The sequence below is a fragment of the Lissotriton helveticus genome, chromosome 2_1, assembly GCF_964261635.1.
Source record: "Lissotriton helveticus chromosome 2_1, aLisHel1.1, whole genome shotgun sequence".
In the NCBI taxonomy this organism is placed as follows: domain Eukaryota; kingdom Metazoa; phylum Chordata; class Amphibia; order Caudata; family Salamandridae; genus Lissotriton; species Lissotriton helveticus.
The window spans coordinates 969314973-969335703 of NC_136059.1; the positions used below are offsets into that span (position 1 = coordinate 969314973).

A 20731-nucleotide genomic window follows, 5' to 3' on the forward strand; every position below is an offset into this window, starting at 1 on the left:
TGCCAGTAAAATTTCTTACGATAGCACAGGTGGGTGAACGTCAGCAGATGCAAAAAGGGGGCAATATCCAGGGCAATAAAAGGTACCCCTCCCCCAGCATAAAAGTTCAGATCTGGCAATGGACAAAGGTAGCGCAGAGTAAGGCAGTGAATGGTTCCAAGTTGGGAATGTTCCTTGTGGATCTGGTCAAGATGGACTTGGTCGTTGTCTTCACAGATTTGATGGACTATTAATTGATACATGAATAGTGAATGATCTGATGGTTAAAGATCAAAGTGATCCCGGACACACTTAATTACATTCACTAATATTCACGATGTCAGTTACCTGTGGGTAGAATGGATCATAAAGGAAATGACAATTATGTTAATTGTATTGCTAGATCATGCATTGGGTGTGACCAAGATAAGATAATGGAGTAACTGAGAGATAAGTGACAAATGTGAGATCAAATAACCTATTATGTTAGGGAGAAGGGTTAGCGAGGGAGTGGTTAAAAGGGCGAGAACGGGCCTCCCATAAAGTATTGTTACAGAGACTGTGGAGATGGCAATGTCAACTGTGCTGGCAAATATTGCATGCTGGGAAAAAAGATCGCTCTGAAACTGGGGAAAAAATCATGGGCAAAGAAAAGTGATTTACATTAGATTGTAGAGCAATTCATTATACTAAAATTATTGATCTGGCAGCATTCAAGAAATGATAATTTAGGTCTTCGCTCGAAGATAATCTACCAAATCAGTTGAGCTATATGTTCATGCGTTTCTCAGTTTTATATTAGCACCCTGCTCCGAACGGCCTCTTCACAGCCGAGCGACCTTTGCTCCGATTTAAAAGTTAATATGAATACTTCAGTTTCTTGAACTAAATTGGGGGGGGGGGGGGGGGGGGCAGGCATTACCTACTAGGGGCTTGCAGAGACCTTTGCTTTGTCAAAGCAACAAACCACAAAAACCAGAGTAGACAGACTGGATATTAACACAAGCAGCATCTTTGACCCATATACTTACGGCAGTTCATCTCATCACTTTTGTCTTTGCAGTCTGCGTCGCCATCGCAGCGCCACCTCTTGTGAATGCACTCCCCGGAGCCACACTGGATCTCACTCTCCGGGCAGCGCTGCGGGGAGGCCGGCTGGCGCCCGCACTGCTCCATCGACTCGTCCGAGTGGTCCGCGCAGTCTGCATCGTCATCACAAACCCAGCTGATGGGGATGCAGGAAGAGTTCTTGCACTGAAACTCGTGAGCCCCGCAGGTCGGAGGGGTGCAGTCCAGCTCGTCGCTTCCATCGCCGCAGTCGTCATGGCCATTGCAGAAAAAGTTCTTGGAAATGCATCGCCCGCTGGAGCACGTGAACTCATCTGGACTGCAGGTAATGTTGCCTTTGGAGTAAAGTGATGAAAAAATAAGAAAGAACTGTACACGCTTGTGAAACAGCACCTACTCTCACCCAGGCTTCTATTCATTCCGCATATGTATCGATTTTAATTTAAACAAAAGACATGGAATCAAAGAGGCTACAGAGGACTGGCAATTAAGTGTCGACTCCACACAAAGGTGGTCGAGAAAAAAACAGGCTACTACATAAATCACAAGGACTCGAGTGGGTTTTAAAGGCTGCCACTACCAGAGAGAAGTTCAGTAATTGAGGTCAATACTACTCCTCTCGAGGGGAACATTAATGATACAGAACTCCGAAATTATTCACCCTAACAAAGCCATAACCTACCCTCAAGACTGTTTAGTCCCGGTGGCTTTGCATGACTACGTGTAAAAATGCTGATTTCAAGCAGTTTTAATAAGCAGCGGGCGGCTAAAAGTCAAAATCACCTGACCAGCTGAGAAAGAGGGCGCTTTGGTCACCTTTGCTCTGCACACGACCAGACGGTTTAGGGACCTTGTTGCAACGACCTGATAGTCTGCCAAAGCTTTGTATAAGCCAATGCTGCATTTGTGGGAACCCAGCATGCTTTGAAAGGGTGCCATATTTGTAAGAAGTCCGGTTAATACCGAGGGCTCCGAAATGGTCACCCGGGGGCAATAATACACCCAACTCACTACCATGTGAGGCCACCCTCACCAGTGTGTGCATCAGAGTAGGTGCACACACTGCACAGTGGAGTATCACCACCCGCCCCCACAGCCTCGTACAACTTGCTCCAGCCACATCTAGCAAGCAAGTTAAAGATAGTTTGATATCAGCTAGGCCGAGAGGCATTACAATTACGGCTCCACAGATTCAGTAAGCTCTGCAAAACCGAGCCAGTCTCCCACCCGGGTAAAGGGCACTGCCAACTACTAAACATGGAGTGGATTAGGCCTCGATCCTCAAGTATGGTAGCAACAGAAAATTGCACAAGATCAAGACCTTGCTATCCCTGGTGAGTTTCAAATGGGCAGCCCAAGGAATTCAATCAAAACGGTTTAGTTTCAAACTGATCATGTGCATCCTACCTTTAACTTCAGCTGTGGAGTACAACTGCAGTTATAGTGAAGGTCATTGGGAGTAAGGGCCAGCTGTTTGACAGTTATCTGGTGCACAAAAATATCCTCAGCATGCAGAGATATCAATCAGCATCTGCAGAGTCTACCCTTCAAACCAACTCAAATAGCACTTAATATAGTAAATTGGTAGTGCTGGACTAGCATTATGCATAAGAGCACATACATCTCATTACTCTAGAACCAAGAAGGCTGAAATCTTCTGGCAACCTCAGGGCCGGTGTTCACCAGTAGTCAGAGTACTGTATTTGAAAATGGCACTAGTGCCCAGCCACTCAAAGGTGGAATCCATGGAACATGTGGATTGCTCCCATTACTGGCAATTAGCAAGAGGCCAAGACTGAAGCTTCGATAAATGGTCTGGCTGTGTTTTTGCCCCCGGGGTCCGAGACCTCTCCTTGGATAGCTTGAGCCAATGGTGTAACATTAGCCCTGCGGTGCATAGAACCCCCCTGAGCACAATGGGGCACCCTCTGGGCGCTGTGCATGGGTGGCGGGCCACTGGCCAGAGAGCTCCTGAAAGCGGTGGGGGCCCCTCCATGCATTTTGCATGGGGGCCCCTCAAGTTTTATTACGCCATTGTCTTGAGCACAAAGTTCTGGTCAAGACAACAATCCCCAGCTCTTTGGTTCAGACCAGAAACAATTAGATAATGGAAGTCTACACAGGATCACTTACACAGGCAGGACTGTTTATGCCAGTCCTGCCATTAATGAAGACTTAAAAGGAATTCAAACCAAGGTCATAATAGTGGCTACATCATAAGAGTGGATTGAAGCTGGATATAGACAAATATGTACTGAGATCATTTATCAAACAAGGAGACATTAAAGTCTTGGTAAAGGTGCTTGAACCATGGTCGACTATGGCATTAGTCATGCCACTGTAGAATGAAGGTAAATTGGCCCTGGGGCATACTCTGCCTCACCTCCATGACTCTCAAACGGGAAAAGCTGGCCAGACCGCAAGGTCAGGGCAGACCATTTGTATGCTTTATTTCCCAGAAACATCCCAAAGCTGTGTGGCCGCGACACAAAGATGGCATAACTGTTTATTTTTTTCTGCCAGAGCTATGTTTAACATGGCAAATCCAGGCAACAATGTGTGCTGGAAGGCCCACTCAAAGTTAGTTGTCCTGACATTCTCCCATGACCCTGTGGCAAATGAGTTGAAGATTGCAGGCGAGTCCGCTGATGCTCCACTATCAGAAACCTGGTGGTTCGCCATCGCTACATGAGGCAGAGAAACCACAAGTTTGAGAGGAAAGATCAGTCCCAACAAGTTAAAGAATTTGTTACCTTACTCTAGGAACCTTTCACTTCCAATCAGTACTGAAAATTGTGCGCTCACTGAAGAGCAAGCTTATAGTTACACGGACAAGGATGCAAAAACTACCAGGAGGGATGAAATACCAATACAACAGTGTATGGATGCACTTTAATAGTGATCTCATTGTTGGATTATGGCAACATAAGTAGAATAGAGCACTCTCCCACAGACCAGTGTGTGGGATAGTCACACAACGTCAGAAATATAGCACAATGGAAGTCAGTAAAGGCCCTACTTAACTGGGGTCCATCAAGTTCCTTGGAATGGACGTTACTGCACATTTTCAGGGGCCCTGCTTGTCTGGGTTCCAGTGGGAATCTACATGCAGCATTTTCTTTACCAAGAATCAAACACTGAGATTTACTAGCAAGCCCTTTCCTCTTTGGTTTTCAGACATCTTGGTTGGAACACTCATTCTAGATACCACCAAGTGGACTACCCAGTCTCCAGACAAAGTAGCAAAATGTGGAAATATCAGGATTTCCTAACCAACCATAGCAACGAACAGTTTAATAAATGCCACCTGATTAAATACTGGCTTTTCTGCAAGTGCCTCCATTTTGGATGAGTAAAGGGACTCAAGGACCATTACTTGGCCACCTGCCAGCAGCCCTGTAAAGTGAGTAGTTTAGAGTGCTTGCTAGGGCCATGGACTCTCAGCCCTGGTCAAAATGAACTCTGGACCATATGAGCTATTTTTATAAGTTGTACAGTTGAAGTAATCTCTGAACACATTTGGCATCACCGACCCTAAACTAAGCAAATATACTGTACTAAAGATTTGTTTACATGGCCAGCTCACAGTAGTAGAAAACAGATTTTTTTTAACTCTAAGTTATCACCATTAAAGCAAACCTGAAGTGGTCTTATTCCATAGCATGCAAAATATACAACTCCTTGCAAGTCTAGTGATTGAAACCACAAAACGTGACATGTGATAAATACAAAAAAAAAAAAATTCACCAATGCCCAGAGCTTACCACAATTGGTTTCATCCTCTCCACTGTCACAATCAGACTCTCCATCACAACTCCAAGAAACTGGAATACACTGCGTCGAGCGTGGACCACAACTGATTTCAGTCACCCTGCAAGTTCTTAAATCTGTTAAAGAACGAAGTGGAAACAATTTTAAGTATTAGAGTTGTGCTCTCAAATTAGACAAGAGCCTCCAATGTTCATACTCCTGAGGTATTGTCCCGCAATGAAACCAGTTGCTAAAGCAATGGCTTATTGCTTTGCAGGCTTCAACACTTTATATGGCTGCACCGGATACATTTTATTTTGGTTTTTGTAAAGCACCACTAGCTACTCTATGGTAGTCTGAGCTGGTTTTGGGGCACATGGACATGCAACATGCAAGAGGGGGCCACAATAGTACATTTCTCGAAGCTTAATGAAACCAGTCTGACACCAGGTAAGGATTCAAAATGTGTGTAACCTGCACACCACTATCTATCATTTGTGCTCAAATGTTTTAACTAAATGGTGCAGACCTGCTCCCTGACTAACCCCTGTCAGGTCTCTATAATAACTGAATCCACAGACACAACTGTGTCTAGTGCAGGAATGCACTGTTCAAATTTGCTTTAGTGCACTGCGTTCTCAATATATCTTGAAACATATACCAAAATTTTCAAAATTTCAACCAAACAAATTGACTCAACAATACTGGTGCATTCTTGTACACATATAAAAATATCAGAACACCAACTTAATCATGTTGTCAAATTCATTATTTTTTATAGGTTCATAAACATTCAATTCCCTTTTTTTAACCTATTTAGCAATTCGATATAATTGCAAGTACATTTCAAGTGTTCAAAACAAACATCAATTCAAGACGAAAATACTGCTACCTTCATCTGTGCTTTCGTGAATTCCCAATGCATTTCGATGCCACTGCATCTTCGTCAGGGGAATGAACTGTATAAACAAACAACAATAGCCATATGTCCTAAATGAGAACTATCATTTTTTTAAAAAACATTTCAAACAGGTTATCTCTTAGGCATTTCTCTCGAAGATAGAATACCACAGTATGATTAACATATTTTTGCTTGGGAGGGCAGTGTGTTTGGATAAAATAGAGTTGTATTCTATCTGAGAGAAATGCCTAAGAGATAACCTGTTTGAAATGTTTTTTTTAAAAATGATACAGTTCTCATTTAGGACATATGGCTATTGTTATTTGTTTATACAGTTCATTCCCCTGACGAAGATGCAGTGGCATCGAAATGCATTGGGAATTCACGAAAGCACAGATGAAGCTAGCAGTATTTTCGTCTTGAATTGATGTTTGTTTTGAACACTTGAAATGTACTTGCAATGATATCGAATTGCTAAATAGGTTTAAAAAAAGGAATTGAATGTTTATGAACCTATAAAAAATAATGAATTTGACAACATGATTAAGTCGGTGTTCTGATATTTTTATATGTGTACAAGAATGCACAAGTATTGAGTCAATTTGTTTGGTTGAAATTTTGAAAATTTTGGTATACGTTTCAAGATATATTGAGAAAACGCAGTGCACTAAAGCAAATTTGAACAGTGCATTCCTGCACCAGGTAAGGATTGACAATACCAGTAAGAAACCAGGACATATGGCTTCCACTATTTGGGGGACTTCTCACCTAAGCTTCTCGGGTCTCTCTGTGGAGAGGTGGCCTTCCTTGTAACCTTTGTCATCAAAAGACAATATTTTGTTTCTTTTCCCGGAAACTGTTTACTTGATTTGTATTAATTTGTGAGTATAATTGGTTTTGCACTTAAATTTGGCACATTGTGTTGTTGTATATATTGTATGTTTTGTTTAAACAATTATGACTTGAGGTTAAGTTGATGTTCCCTTTTTTGTCCACAAATTTTTTTTTCTAAAAAATGTTTTCATAAAAAGAAAAAAGACATAAATTAATTGTCAGGATAAACTAATAAAGTTGTGTTTATCCTTTCCACTTTACATTCATTGTCTCAACTAATTTTAGAGGCTTAGGTAAAATCCCCTTTCTTTGAGTATTATGTGGCCCAACCTACCCTCTTTCCCACAGGGCCAAACTCCCCCTTTTTTGTTAAGTACACTTCAGCAGAAATAGAACACACCAACAGGCAGAGTATCACTTTCCAGTAGCAAACATGTAATCTGGCATAATGAGCAAACGTCTTTCACCTTTGACACAAAGGCCCTGCATGGTCTCCTGCTTGGTCAACAAGTTCTAATGCTACCCTGTGTCTGAGGCCTTTGTTAATTTGCTTACTTCGGTCCCCACCACATTCTGTGGAGAGCTCAGATTTCACATAACTTGATTTGTGTATTGACTAGGGCCACCATACCAATGCCTAGAAACTCCGAATTCAACATGCAGTTGCAGAGCAAATTATATGGGCAGAGTTTATAGTCTAGGTTTGTGCTGTATGGTTGTACAAATTCTAGCAATTGCTTGGGGTTCTCTGGCTTCTATTTGCGATTCAGAGGGCCCACTAAAGTCAAAAGTGGAAGACCTGCTGATCTACAGATATCAGTAGAAAGAAGTTATTCGCACTGAAACTAGTATGGGCCATTTAGTGGTTTGTTTCACAAATTCACCTAGTTTTTGCCACAATGAAAGATGGTTCCAACTAAAGATATGCAAAGAAGGTGCTGCAGCGAACTCAATTGTCAAAATGCTATTTTTGATAATGTGCTCAAACTTCTGTTTAAATGAAATGTATGCTAAATGCGAAATTTGTAGTAGGTAGTCCTACTAAAACTTTGTAGGACTAAAACAATGAATAGCAATACATAAAGATAGCCATGATAAATGGAAATTAATGTATTAACACTAAAGGCCCGTTTTTCACATTGAACAGTTTGTGCAAGAGGTTTCTCGTCTTTACTGCAGAGAATCCTACTTCAGAAGCCTACTGTTCGTGAATAGACACTTGCTTTGTATTGGACAACTGATAGTAAGGTTCTCATGTGGAGGAGACAAATGGCAGGAACAATCTGTCATGGGAAGAAGTGTTTGGATCGCAAGAAAAATTGCAACTAAGGACCGATGTCTGAAAGTTTATTATGCTCTGTTGAGAAAATGGGTAGTTTGCTGATTTTATTGGAGAATGGAGAAGACTGAAAAATATGTTGCAACCTAGAATTGTGCATGTATACCAATGAGTTTCTAGAATAGCTGCCAGATCCTAGGAACCCATTCCAGACTTTCTGGAGCCGAGCCTAGAGTGGGATGCCTTTTCTTCATGAGATGGGTACCACCACCAGAGGCAGCCCTATTACCTGAGCCAGTGGTAAATTAAAGATTATAATCCTAACAATGGTTCAAGTAGTACATTGCATACATCAAACTGATAGTACAGAATATACATCACATAGAAGAAAAGAATGTGTATGACAACTCTTGACAAGTGATACACCTACACAAATTTGGAAATATATAAAATGTAATAGGACAAGGTAAAATCAGAAGGCAATGGTGCTCTCCTGGTCACACAAACCTTAAGGACAGTAAACAGTGTAAACATACAGTGGCTGAGGAAAGAATTACACAAACAGGGGAAATTGCTTTACTAGTCCCATTTGTTGTTGCAGAAGATTATTCTATTCAAAGGCTTTGATTCCTAAGACACCTATGTGCTTGGGGTCAGACTATTGTGGATGAATGTAATTTTGCATTTTAATGCTGCTCGGCACAAGTTCAACCTCAAAAGCTAGCAGCCCATAACAAATGCCTTTAGTTTAAAGCTCTACAGTTGCTCCCTAACTAAACTCTGCTGATCAGCTTGTCGACAAGTCACTTTGTGGCTGTTCACTTGGTGAAGTATCCAATGCTTCGCAGTCAGGAGCAAAATAAAATCCATGCAACAGTGCAGATTTAGTCAACCCAGTGCCCTACCTGCACAACCCTTTATTAAGGGGGCGGAGCTAAACTAGCCAGAGACCCATACAGGCCAATGTCATTGACAGACCAGCTGGGGACGTCTGATAAGAAGCTGAAATGTCAATCATGGAGAGGTGGCAGATTAAGGCTACTTGGAGGTTACTGCTGGCCACTTGCAAGTATCTTTACCTCTGTGAGCAGAAGGGGATAGGTGTTGAAGGGCCAGTGGAAGTACTTGATGGCCTTTGGGGCCAGCTGGTTTGTGGCGTAACATGAGCAGGATTTCAGAGGCTGGTTGGGGCAGTCAAAAGATCAGGTTGGGGCTCCAATTGAGAAGTCTCTAGGGCCTGAACGAGGAGTTCAGGATCAAATAATGGCAGGTTAGGAAAGTCTATGGACCAGTTGTGGATCATTGGAAAAGGCTAGGTGTGTAAGGCCTGGGGAGTCTAAAGACAGCCTGAAGGTCTGAGTGATGTCCAAGGACATTCGGTGGTTATCTGAATGCAGACTAAGGGTGGTACATGACTACTGCACAGAATGACGTGTAAATCTTAGATAGGAAGCGAGTATTGAAAAACATGATTTGCCTTAAGTTTGTAAGCACCCAAAAACGTGACAGTTTGTGAGCTTTCCAAAGCTGTTCTGCGACTCATTCCAAGCCTAGAAAATGGGAAGAGTTCATCCTGCCAAGGGCGGAAAGAATTACGTTAATTGGTGGGAAAGTGTGCAACATCCATAAACTTGTTTGAGGTTTAGGGGAATAAGTTTCTGTATGGAAAACCGTTCATCAGGAGGAGAAAAAGACTTTGCAATTGCACATACACCCTAGGTTTTCAAATAGCAAAAAAATGTATGGTCTAATTACGCACTGGGAAATTGCCAGTCTGGAAATCTACATCTGATGCAGATTTGAAAGTGTGCTCTTGGTAAAGTTTATGAACGTTAAGTGCAAAAATGCAATATTATATACATATGCATTTATAACTATGTAGGGCCAGCAAGTTACTAAAGAACACTCCGCAAATTCATTTTGCCATCATTCATACAAGTGTCAGGCATGTTACTGAATTACTGCAAAAACCATGAGATGCTATAAGCAGAGCAAAAAGTAATTTCACTTTAAACTGTAGCCTGATGTGGTGGGTTTATAAATTTTGGTAAAGCTGCATGCATTACGTTTGCTCCATGATAAATTAGGTTTTGTACATTTGAGTGGATAAAGCTGCATGTATCCGGGCCTGCATCATGACCAACATGAGCGTGATGGAATTGGAGAGGAAAAAAACAAAAAAACGTAGTAAAATTCGTTAATTCAGCACATTTAATTGCGAAGGAACTTTCCCACCCTCTCTAGTCGGAGTCCTTTTGGGATTAGGACCGCTCATCACAATACTGTGGAACGCAAGCCATAGCCAAGTAAACACTAGAGTAAAGCTGAACTATTGAACAGATCAATTACTGCACCAAGAACACTTCATTTGATTGAAACTTTATTTAACAAAAATAAGAGTTAAGATAAATAACGGTGACCTGAAAGACGACATTTACAACAAGGTGCGGATTGGCACGGAAATTGCTTTCAAAATGACCATATTTACTGATCTCGCATTACTTTGATACCATTTTGCTTTTTGTATTGTGCGAGGTAACACATGGTCAGTTCATTCGCTTCTGAAGTCTCTAGTCTGGCCGTAGTGTTTGGCAAGGAATCCCCGAATAAGAGCTCAGCATTGGAGTTTGCATTTCTCTTTTCAATGTCCTTTTAACGATTCCATGAGAAAGCAGTTCAGCTGCTGATCGAAATTTGTTTCGGTCACGTGTGCTTGTTCTAAGCAGTGTGGGTAAACATCCTATTACAAAGCATTAGGAATTTGGTAGGGGTTAGCATTAGATGCTTACTACTGCGGGGAGGTGGGGAGGGGTAATTTTGCTTTGCACAACAATGTTGCAAAGACAGTAAAGTTCCGACAATGTGCTTCATAGTTATACTCCGTATTCAGAGACCACCTACACTCTTTAAAAAGATCAGTCTTCACAACGACCACCATTTGTCAATTGACGCTATTTGCCCGTTTAGGTCATTGTCGTCATCGCCAACCATACTGCAAGGAGGTTTCAATAGCAATTGCTTGAAAAGCATTACTGTATTAGTTATCAAAGCATTACAATTAACAGGAAAATATTTATTGCCATCTCAGTGAAACCTCCATCGGTTTTAGAAGTGTCTGTCCACCACCGCCCCTGCTCCGAGGTAGCACACCCAAAACAATGCATTACAAACACCTTCAGAGAATGCCAAATGACCACTGTACAGATCTTATGTGCAATGAAGTGTTTGAAATAGCAGTAATGCATGTTCATACCCAGCCCAAATTACAGAGTGATAAAAGCTGCAGTAAGGAGGGGGGAAGCGCAATGAGATTCTGCATTGGGAAGGTAGGGACAATGCAGCAAAGGGATCAGGTTTTAAATCAGACGCAGACCAAGTGACATGCTCCAAGCCACACAACCGTGGCCTAAACAAGAATATGAAGGCTTCCAGTAGTGAGCTAGGTTGGTATTGTTTGGCTTGGCTATGTATGGTTTATACTATGTTAGATTTGGGGGTCTCTAGTTGGCACAGGTAGGTACTTGTGACAAATAGGAACCCTCTCCTCTAGTCAGGACAAGGGGATTACACTCCTAAAATAACCCCTGCTCACCCTCTAGGTTGCGTGGCGCGAGCAGTCAAGGCTTACTTCAGAGGCGTTGTAAGTTAAGCAGTTGTGACCATATACAGTAACCCATTGACAACACTACAAATTGAAACCACAGGTTTTATATAAAAAATAAATAGACTTTATATAGTTACCACAAGACCATAAACGACAAAAATACACACTACGATTACTTTAAGATGGTAGATTTAAGCTCAGTTCTTAGATGCGACACTCTGCGGCAATGTACGTTAAGTTGTGTTGCGCTTCCACGACAAGCAATGTCGCAGCGATGGGAAATGCGGCAAAGTCAGGTGCAAGGAAATAAAGACGTGAAGATCTTTCAGATGCGGCACGCTTCTCGGGGATGCAAGTTCTCGGTTCAATGCGTGGACTGCAGGGGCGACACCCTTACGATGCGACGGCAAAAGCTCCAGCAGTGACTTCTCCCACGATGCATGAAGCTTCCGCTCAATGCGACAACTACAGCGGAGACATCCAAGATTCGACGGCAGCAGCTCTGACGGCAGCACGCTTCAGGGATGCGAGGAGCTCTTGGTCAATGCGGTGCAATGCGACAGTTCCAGCAGCGACACCCTCCTTTGGAGTTGCGACAGCAGGCACATTGATGGAGACATGTTCCGACCTAGTTGCGGCGCGCCTCTCAGATGCGGTGCAGTGAGACACTTCCAGCTGCAACACCCTCTGGCCGAGTTGCGACGGCAGGCACAGCGACGGCCACACGCTTCTCGTTGAGTAGCACTTCCAGCTCCTTGCGACACGCAGTTCCTCAGAAGGCCAAAAACAGCAGCAGGCACTTCCAAAAGAACTCTGGGGAGCTGGGGGTTGAAGTCTGTTGTCCCTGAGACTTTAGCAGGAGGCAAGCTCTTTTCCAAGCCCTTGGAGATCCTACACAAGTTGAAAGCAAAGTACACAAAGTTCCTTTCTCCTTCCTTTGGCAGTAAGGCAACCACTGCAGGCCAATCTCCCAAGCAGCACTTCAGCTTGGGAAACGTCTGTTTCTTCAGGTTCCTCTCCTCAGTAAAGGTTTCTTCTTGTAGTCCAAAGTGATCTAATTTCATGGGATCAGGGTCCCAATATTTATACACCAAAATCCTTTGCTCTGAGGGGAGAGGGGCCTTTGCCCAGTCCAAACCAGTTCTGAAGCACTCTGTTTACCAGACTACTCCTTTTGCAGGACAGGCACATCAGACGACCCACAGGAGGTGGAGCCAGCATTGTGGAAGGCAAGTACAGTCCTGGAGCATTTTGTTTACAGGACTCTTCTTTCAGTGTGCAGGGCAGAGACAGCAGCCGCTCCCCAGGGGGTGGAGCCAGCATGTGGAAGGCAAGCACAGCCCTATTCAAGGTTCAGGTGCAACTCCTCCCTCCCATCTAGATGCAGATCTCTATTCACCACTGGGGGACTCAGCCTGTCTCCCGGAATTCCCCAGCCGTGTCACTCACAAAACCAGACATAGGAATACACAACCTAGCAGATGTAGGTTTGATTAAAATAACCTTTACTAAAAGATGTATTTTATTATTCTGAGTTCAGGCATACTAAACTCTAATTTCTACCATGTTCAGAGTCTGTTAGGATTATAAAATGTAATAACTAACAGACTACCTGTTCTCAATCGACCAGAATGGGCTACCAATAGTGAAAAACGAAAATGGCTGTAATTCACCATTAGGACATGCCACACACATCAGGGGGTGTCCTCCCTTATACTTACAATGCACTCTGCCCTAGGGCCTACAATAGGGGTGACTGATAAGAAAAGGGAAGGTTTAGGGACTGGGAAGTGGGTGTACTTGTCCAGTCAGCATGACAGTACCAGACTGCACGCAGGCTCTGCAATGGCAGACCCTAGACACTTTCTACAAGGCTGCTTCTGTGGGTGGCACAACCAGTGCTGCAGGCCCACCAGCAGCATTTGGATTACACACCCTGGGCACACTCAGTGCACTAGACTAGGGTCTGACAAGTGAACCAAATAGCCAAACATGGGACCACTGATTAGTACATCAATTTACAATAGGGAGCACTTGCACTGTGGCATTGAATAGCAGTGGCACAGTGCCCAAAGCATACAACACCAGCTAAAATACTGAGGCAACAGCAAATAATGGAAGGGAGTCCCACGCCAATGGTGCCAGGTCTAACCTACGACAATCAAAAAATTACACAAGTTATACAATATCAATAACTAATAGAAAACTAAGGATATTTATGTATGGTGTCAAAGTGTATTGGAGGAGTCCAAGTCAGTTTAGGGACTTTCCTATAGAAAAATACATGCAAACAGGGAGACGACTTACGACAGAAGTCTGGATGTTCATCAGATCCATCTTCACAGTCTTGATCTCCATCACACTGCCACCTTTCAGGAACACACTGCCCATTACTGCACACAAAGTCAGATTCCGCACAAGTCTTCTTAACTAAAAGGAAATAAAATGAATAGAATCTTCATTAAATGGATCCAAAAAATGTTAGGTAGCCAGTTGGCAAGGTTGTGCAGGAGTCATACTTTCATGTTCGGCGACAACTTCATTGCACTTTAGTAGTTTGAAAAACACTAAAATGAAAGGAGGGTGACATGCCAAGAATCACACGGTCAAGCCACAAGCTAGTTTTCAGAGCAATCTTCTAACAGGGGTTTGTGATTGTTACAATTAATCTGAAAGCAGACTACATAGGATTCTGCAGGTATGCCTAGGAAACCCATTTGGGCACTGGCCAGTTTACCACAGTGGAGAAAACTCAGAATAACTGGTTAAGAGTTTGACTATGAACATCATATGGACCATGGCAGCAGAAAACGAGCATTTTTACCATGAAGTGTTGTGGCAGCAATAGGAGTTTGTAGAAAGCAGCTGGGGTGAATGAAAATCGGCAACTGTCCATTTGAGCTTAGGTCCAACAAGCTGCTAATCACGCCGTGTTACAGAAAGCAACACATTTACCAATATGGGCACCTGAACACTGAGCTGGTGGTGGTAAAGTTTGTTTCTAACCTGGGAGTAATTCTGTGCATTACAAGACCAACGTGGCGTTGCCAAAATTCCACTGGCAGAATAGGTCACCCATCTCTAGGAAAGACTCTATTTAAATGTTTATTAGTACAGATGTAATTGAAGGAGCTGGCATTACACTAGTGAAGCTCTGCTAAAGTTAAATGGTTCAGACAAGGTTTGATTCTAGGCATATAGGCGCGCACCCACACGTGCTGACCATCCACTCAGCACCACACCCAACAAGCAACATGCCTTGGATATGCAAGATTTTTTTGTTTTGTTTAAGTCAGAGATGCATTTGAAGGGAGCAGAACAATCTAGGACATCTTTCAGTTTGTATCCTTTCCATCTTGATAAAAACAAGCCCATCTTTTATGCACAGGGCGGAGTGAGCAGAAAAAAATCTGCCTAACACTTTAAGTGGTGGTATTCTGATCAGTACGGAGCAAACGTTAATTTCTCATGTTCTGCTTAACACAGCTGCTCCTTTACAAAGGCTGGCTTGAACTCCATGGCAGATTGGAGTACAGTAGGAGGCAGTTGGGTAATTCCTAAAAAATGGACAATTTCGGAACACACAAGTGATCATAATGTTCCGAGGAAATCAACGCATCTCTTAATTTGAAAGAGAGGAAGAATGACCATGCAGTGGTTTTTAAATGCGGTCCTTGCATACCAACCTATACACTTGCTGGAAACGGGTTTCTTTTGCAGCTCTCCCTGCAATGCATGCAAAGTCATGCCTTTACAAATAGATCAGAAACCAAACATGAGCATCTAGTCTTGAGTGGGAGGCTCTCACCCGTAGCATGAGTCAGCCATCCTAGCACAATTATTACACCTGTGCTGCAAGTCTCAGTAGGCCATATTCAACAGAAGTTTGGTACATGCATGCAGGAGGCACTACAGAAGAGGGTCCCTGACCCCGAGGAGGTGAAAACACTCCTTGTGCGAATGAAGCATGCATGATTCATTTGATTAAAGAAGTGTTACGGAAGGAGGAAAAAAAAAGTCCAACGTTGCACTACATGCTGGATTAACCTAGGTCGTTCATTTATGCACAACCAAAATACATTTAGTTTGACTTGCAAAGACCCGAATGGGGAATTAGAAAAATTACCCCATTGCCACGGACATGCTTGAAGTTAGTAGGAAGTGAACATTTGAAACAACCTTTGCATTAACTGCAAAAGCACCAGCTTTCCAGCCGTATGCAATTCCGGATGCCCAGGACCTAGTTTGGGGTAAATGACAAGCTTTCAGGTTTACTTTGTCACTGGACGAGTAGACACAAACAACTGCGATAAGCTTTGGCTGCTAATTTAGTGTGCAGTTTAGTTGTGGAAAAAAAGTAATGTCTGTTGCTAAGGCATGACCGGCATACACAGTTCTAAGATGTCAACTGTAAGCGGCTCATTAATTAAAAGCCACTACTCTTAATGGGTGCTCTAAAATAGTGAGCTATGAACATTTAGCTTGCAATACTGACAAACACAAAAAGTACACATTTGCAAAATTGAACTGTCGGCTATTTATAGTGCTCTCAATGTTCAGACTAGATGTTATGGATTAAACCCAGATCAGTTGACTGGGGGTGAGTGTTTGATTTGTTCAAGCGCTCCGTCCATCATCCCCTTTTGTATCGCTTTGTTCGCCCTAAGTGTGGCAGGGTATACTCAGACGTGAGTCCCTTGTTCACTTGGCCACTGGATTCAAGATAGCCTGGCTGATGAGGATTATGAATCCGAAACCGGTCCCAGGATGCTTGTTTCCGGTCCAGGGAAGACATGGCTTGGCAGTTCGGGCTGGACTGTTCCCATAAGGCACAGGGTCAGACTGATTTGCATATAGCCATGTCTGAACTGGGGTGGCTGAGTGAACTAAAGATTTGTGATGGATTAAACCCAGATCAGTTGACTGGGGGTGAGTGTTTGATTTGTTCAAGCGCTCCGTCCATCATCCCCTTTTGTATCGCATAGATGTTAATACAAGCAGAACGAACACCAGATTAGTGATGGTTTTCAGTAAAAATTCCCAAATATTTTCAATTTAAGAAAAAAAAGGAATCACTAGCAGTTGTAATGTACAGTGCGGAGTGGTATAAATACACCAAACACCATGGCTATTCATTACATCAGATTTGATATGCTCCGAGAACAAAGGTATCATTAGGGTAAAATTAATCCAAAAATAGAATATCAGCTCTATTATACAAACCATAATATTTAAATAGCCAACAAAGTAAATTCATCTGATTTTTTGTCCTACAAATTTTTCGAGAACAAGTATTCATATACTAATATATTTACACTGATTACATCTATGTTGGCAACTACAGTGCTCTAAACAGATTAAAGTACTGAGATGAACACCTGTTTGGCGGACTGTTTTCTCCGCTTCTTCACAACTAGAAAGGACAAGATATAAAAGGCGAAAAACAAAATCAAAGACTACATACACAGTACAAGGGAGAATAACCTCAAAGTCAGGGAATGAGTTTCAAAACCCAGAACTTTGAAATAAGGTCAATAGCCCATTGTGTTAAGTGCCAATTATTCAACATGCATTTAGGAAAAAACCCAAAAAGCAGTACTGCTTCTTACAACTTGATCACAGGCCCACCAAGTGTATAGATCAATAAAAAATAAACCCACCATAATGAAAATGGACAAAGTTGCCAACCAAATATTTCAGCAGTACTGTGGTAATGTCAGTACTACTTCAGTATGTATATAGTCCCAAGCCTGAAAAAAATGGCAATTGGTACAATTGCGTTCCCCAACCGCAAAACTCAACATTGCCATGTGATTATTCCCTTGCACATTTTACCTAAAGTAACGCATGCATTATTAGGACTAGGTACATTTAGGAATACATGAAAGTGATATAGAAGTCAAAACGTAAACTAAGAGCAGATGTGTTGGGTAAATAAAACGTGGTTATTCTAATAATTCACTGATCTGAATAGCTATTTGCAGTCGCCAAAAATAGACCAGCCAGAGACCCACCATTTGAACTAGAGCAGTCATGCCTGTGACTCGTGGAATCACATGCATATGCATCCAAAAGTTAACTACCATACTCAATAGAACTGGACAGTCTCCAAGTGAGCCACATGTAAGGCCCTTCCATCCCCACAAATGTCCCTCATTGGACTGGCCTGACTGCTTAAGAAGAAACCGTCACTTTTTGGTTTGCCAGATGATAAATTGGTGTATGCGGTAACCTGCTTTCCATTCGTAAGTAGAAGCCTACAGGTGCTTGTTGAGCAACGTTAGTCACTTAAGTATCAAGCATGGTTCTGACATTGCTTGCTCTACTTTTGCTTTTCACAGCTATTTGGCATTATGAAGTGAATATGCGCTCGTTTGAGCTTGTACTTTATTGCAATACTATTGTCACTTCCAGCAGGTCACACTGCAGTATAACTGGACCAAAGTTACTATTGGGTGAGTGGCAGTCACTTGTGGGGCGGAATGGCTCTACATGTCTATTACTTAGCAGCTGGCCAGTTTCATTTGCATATGGTAGTTCGCTTTGGCAAGCATATGCAATTGATATTTGCGCAAGTCACAAGCATGAGTGCTCTAGTTCAAATGGTGGGACTCTGACCTGTCTAGGTTTAGAGATTTAGGTGGAAATGGATTTCCAATCAGTGAATTGGGGTTTCCTTCATGTTTTGTGTTGTATTCACCTAAAACATTTGCTTCTCTTTAGTTTTACGTTTTGACTTCTATTTTACCTTCATGTATTCCTAGATCTACCAACTCCTAATAATGCCAGAGTTACTTTAGGTAAGATAACTAAGGGGATATTCACATGGGCCTGCAGTGAGTTTTGTTTGAGGTTGGGGAATGTAATTGTACCAATTGCCATATTTTTTCAGGCTTTGGTAACTCCATACTACTTTGGTATGGATATTGTCACAAGTGGATGGTTCAATTATTTGGATTGTAACTTTGATTCCGCTTTTGATTTGAGAGTTTATTTTTAACTGATCTTATATTTATCTATGCACTTGCTGGGCCAGTGATCAAGTTGTAAGAAGCAGTCCTGCTCTTTTTCCCAACATTCATGTTGAATTGGCACTGTTCGCACACTGGGCTATTTGGCCTTATTTTAAAGTTGGGTTTGAAACATGTTCCAAGACGGACATTATTTTCCCTTGTTCTGTCATGTAGTCTTGGATTTATTTTTTATTTTTTTTAGATCGAGCATAGAGTCAGCATGCATGCGCTGCAAGACTTAGTTTAGTATGGAATAGAAGCCACATCCACTCTGCCCATGTTTGCAATTGGCTTGCGTCAAAATCCTTTGTAAATACTGGCTTCTGATTCGTAAACCAGCTTGCTAGTCCCTCCTTAGTAAAGCCTCTGCATCAAAAGTAAGAAATATAAACAATTGCTTTTCTATTTCTTTAGATGCAATCACGTCACATGTGTTGAGATTGTAACAAAAGTAATGAAAACTAAAGGAAATGGCGGGCAGACACTTTCAGCATGTAAAGAAATAGGAAATAAGTATTTGCAATGCAAAAGGTCTCGCATTTACGCAAGTTTAAGCTATTGGCATTGTAAACGACAATGCCTTATTTAGGCTTTAAAATCCAAATGATGAAAGGCATTGGCTTTTACAATGCCAAATGCTTGTTCTCCTTTATATCTTGTCCTTTCTTAGAGCCATGAAGTAGAGGAAACAGTCCACAAAACATGTTTTGTCAACTACAGTGCTTTAATCGGAGTAAATCTTACAAAATGAATAGTTTGTAGGTGAAGAAATAAGATGGAATATACTTTGGTGGCTAATTAAGTGTTATGGCGCCTGTAATTGAGCCGATATTCTATTTGATTCTACCCAAACAATACATTTGCTCTATAATAAAAAAAATTTAAAAAAATCATTCATGGAGTTTATATCCCTCCCCATCACCCTCACGGTATTGGCTTTAAATTCTGTCAGCAGGATAAACTGATGTAAGTGGGTGAGTGCATAGGGCCTGTGCTCCGTTAATCCAGCCTGTTATCTAGTTTTTTTAAACATATCATGCTATTTTAAAGGGCCACTTTAAATACCATCTCTAAGGGACACATTAATGAGGCATGTCACCATGTAAGAAAAGGTAAAAAGGTGCAACCATTTACAGCAATGGGATAAAAAAGCATATGCGGCTATATTCAAAACATGCATTTACAGTTCCATGGCTGTGCATTGATGCATACTTTAGACTTGCAGGAATTGACGAGGGTTTATAGAAAGAGGCCTGGAAGCAATACTCCTAGCGAACTTGTGAATTCCATTTTGGTTTGAGCACATATGGATGCATACCTTTGCAAAAGTCTGCAGAGCAAGTGCAAATTACTTGTTCATTGTTTTCTTTAGTGTACAAATCTTGGATAAACTACTTTCACTGCACCTCATTTTACCTTTTTTCCCCACCAAAGTGTGGTACCATCCCTCTTGAAACCTTTTTACTTCTACCCTTAGTACATTCCCAGCCTTTAAAGTCAATTCCACACGGAGAGACCTTTGAGAATGTATCTAGACGTTTAGTTGGGCAAAATGCACAGGGGATTCCAGCCCTGGAACAAGCACGTTCCAGTGCTTCCAGCCCCTGTGATTAAAATATTGTGAGCAAATCTAATGTAAATGCTTTTGAGAATAAGCCATGCTTACACATGTAAATGACAGAGTCCTTAACATTTTGGCACTGTCCACACCTTGCAGTAATCATCTAGTAGTACAATCTTAAGTGCATATTGATTTAGCACATGTTCACAATTCTGGCAACCAGAACTTAAACCTATCCCCATCTTACTGTGCCTAAGGAGTACGCAGTGTTCAAATGAAGACCATACTGTGCGGTGCCGATCCTTAGTTTACATAAACCAGTTTTACATTTGTAAATACCTATTTTGTGAAACTGGATGAACTTACCAACTCATTTTGCTAGTTGCACCCTCAAACTAAAGTAAGAACGAGAAGTGGTGCAGTTAAATTCCAATTGCAGCAAAAGTCAGGACATGCTTATAATCCAAGCATACCAAACGTTGCTGGATATTCAGAGCCTTATTGTGATCATAAAGCAGCCCTTTGGGAGTCCATTCATACAGACCTTGTGAATATTCAAATATTTTTACAGAAAGACTCATGGTAGGTTATTGCTTCGTATAATCAGAAATCAGCATAATAAGAGCTTTGCTAGACACCAAACCACATAACCGGAGCAAAACAAATCTCAGATCTTCATGAATTTGGCTTAGTGGAGACCCCTCCTAGATAGTCTCCCCTTCGTCGCAGGAACCAGAGTTAA

At 42.0% G+C, this 20731-nt stretch overlaps 1 protein-coding gene across 1 annotated transcript in view; it reads right to left on the bottom strand.

Moving 5' to 3' along the window:
* Positions 1-20731, bottom strand: part of VLDLR (very low density lipoprotein receptor) — a 205354-nt gene that overhangs the window by 70590 nt on the left and 114033 nt on the right. Inside the window, exons 3-5 of the mRNA XM_078675719.1 lie at positions 13723-13845; positions 4812-4934; positions 1011-1382 (exon numbers count right to left, since the gene is read on the bottom strand). Coding sequence (XP_078531845.1) covers positions 1011-1382; positions 4812-4934; positions 13723-13845 — 618 coding nt within the window. The remainder of the gene's footprint in view (positions 1-1010; positions 1383-4811; positions 4935-13722; positions 13846-20731) is intronic.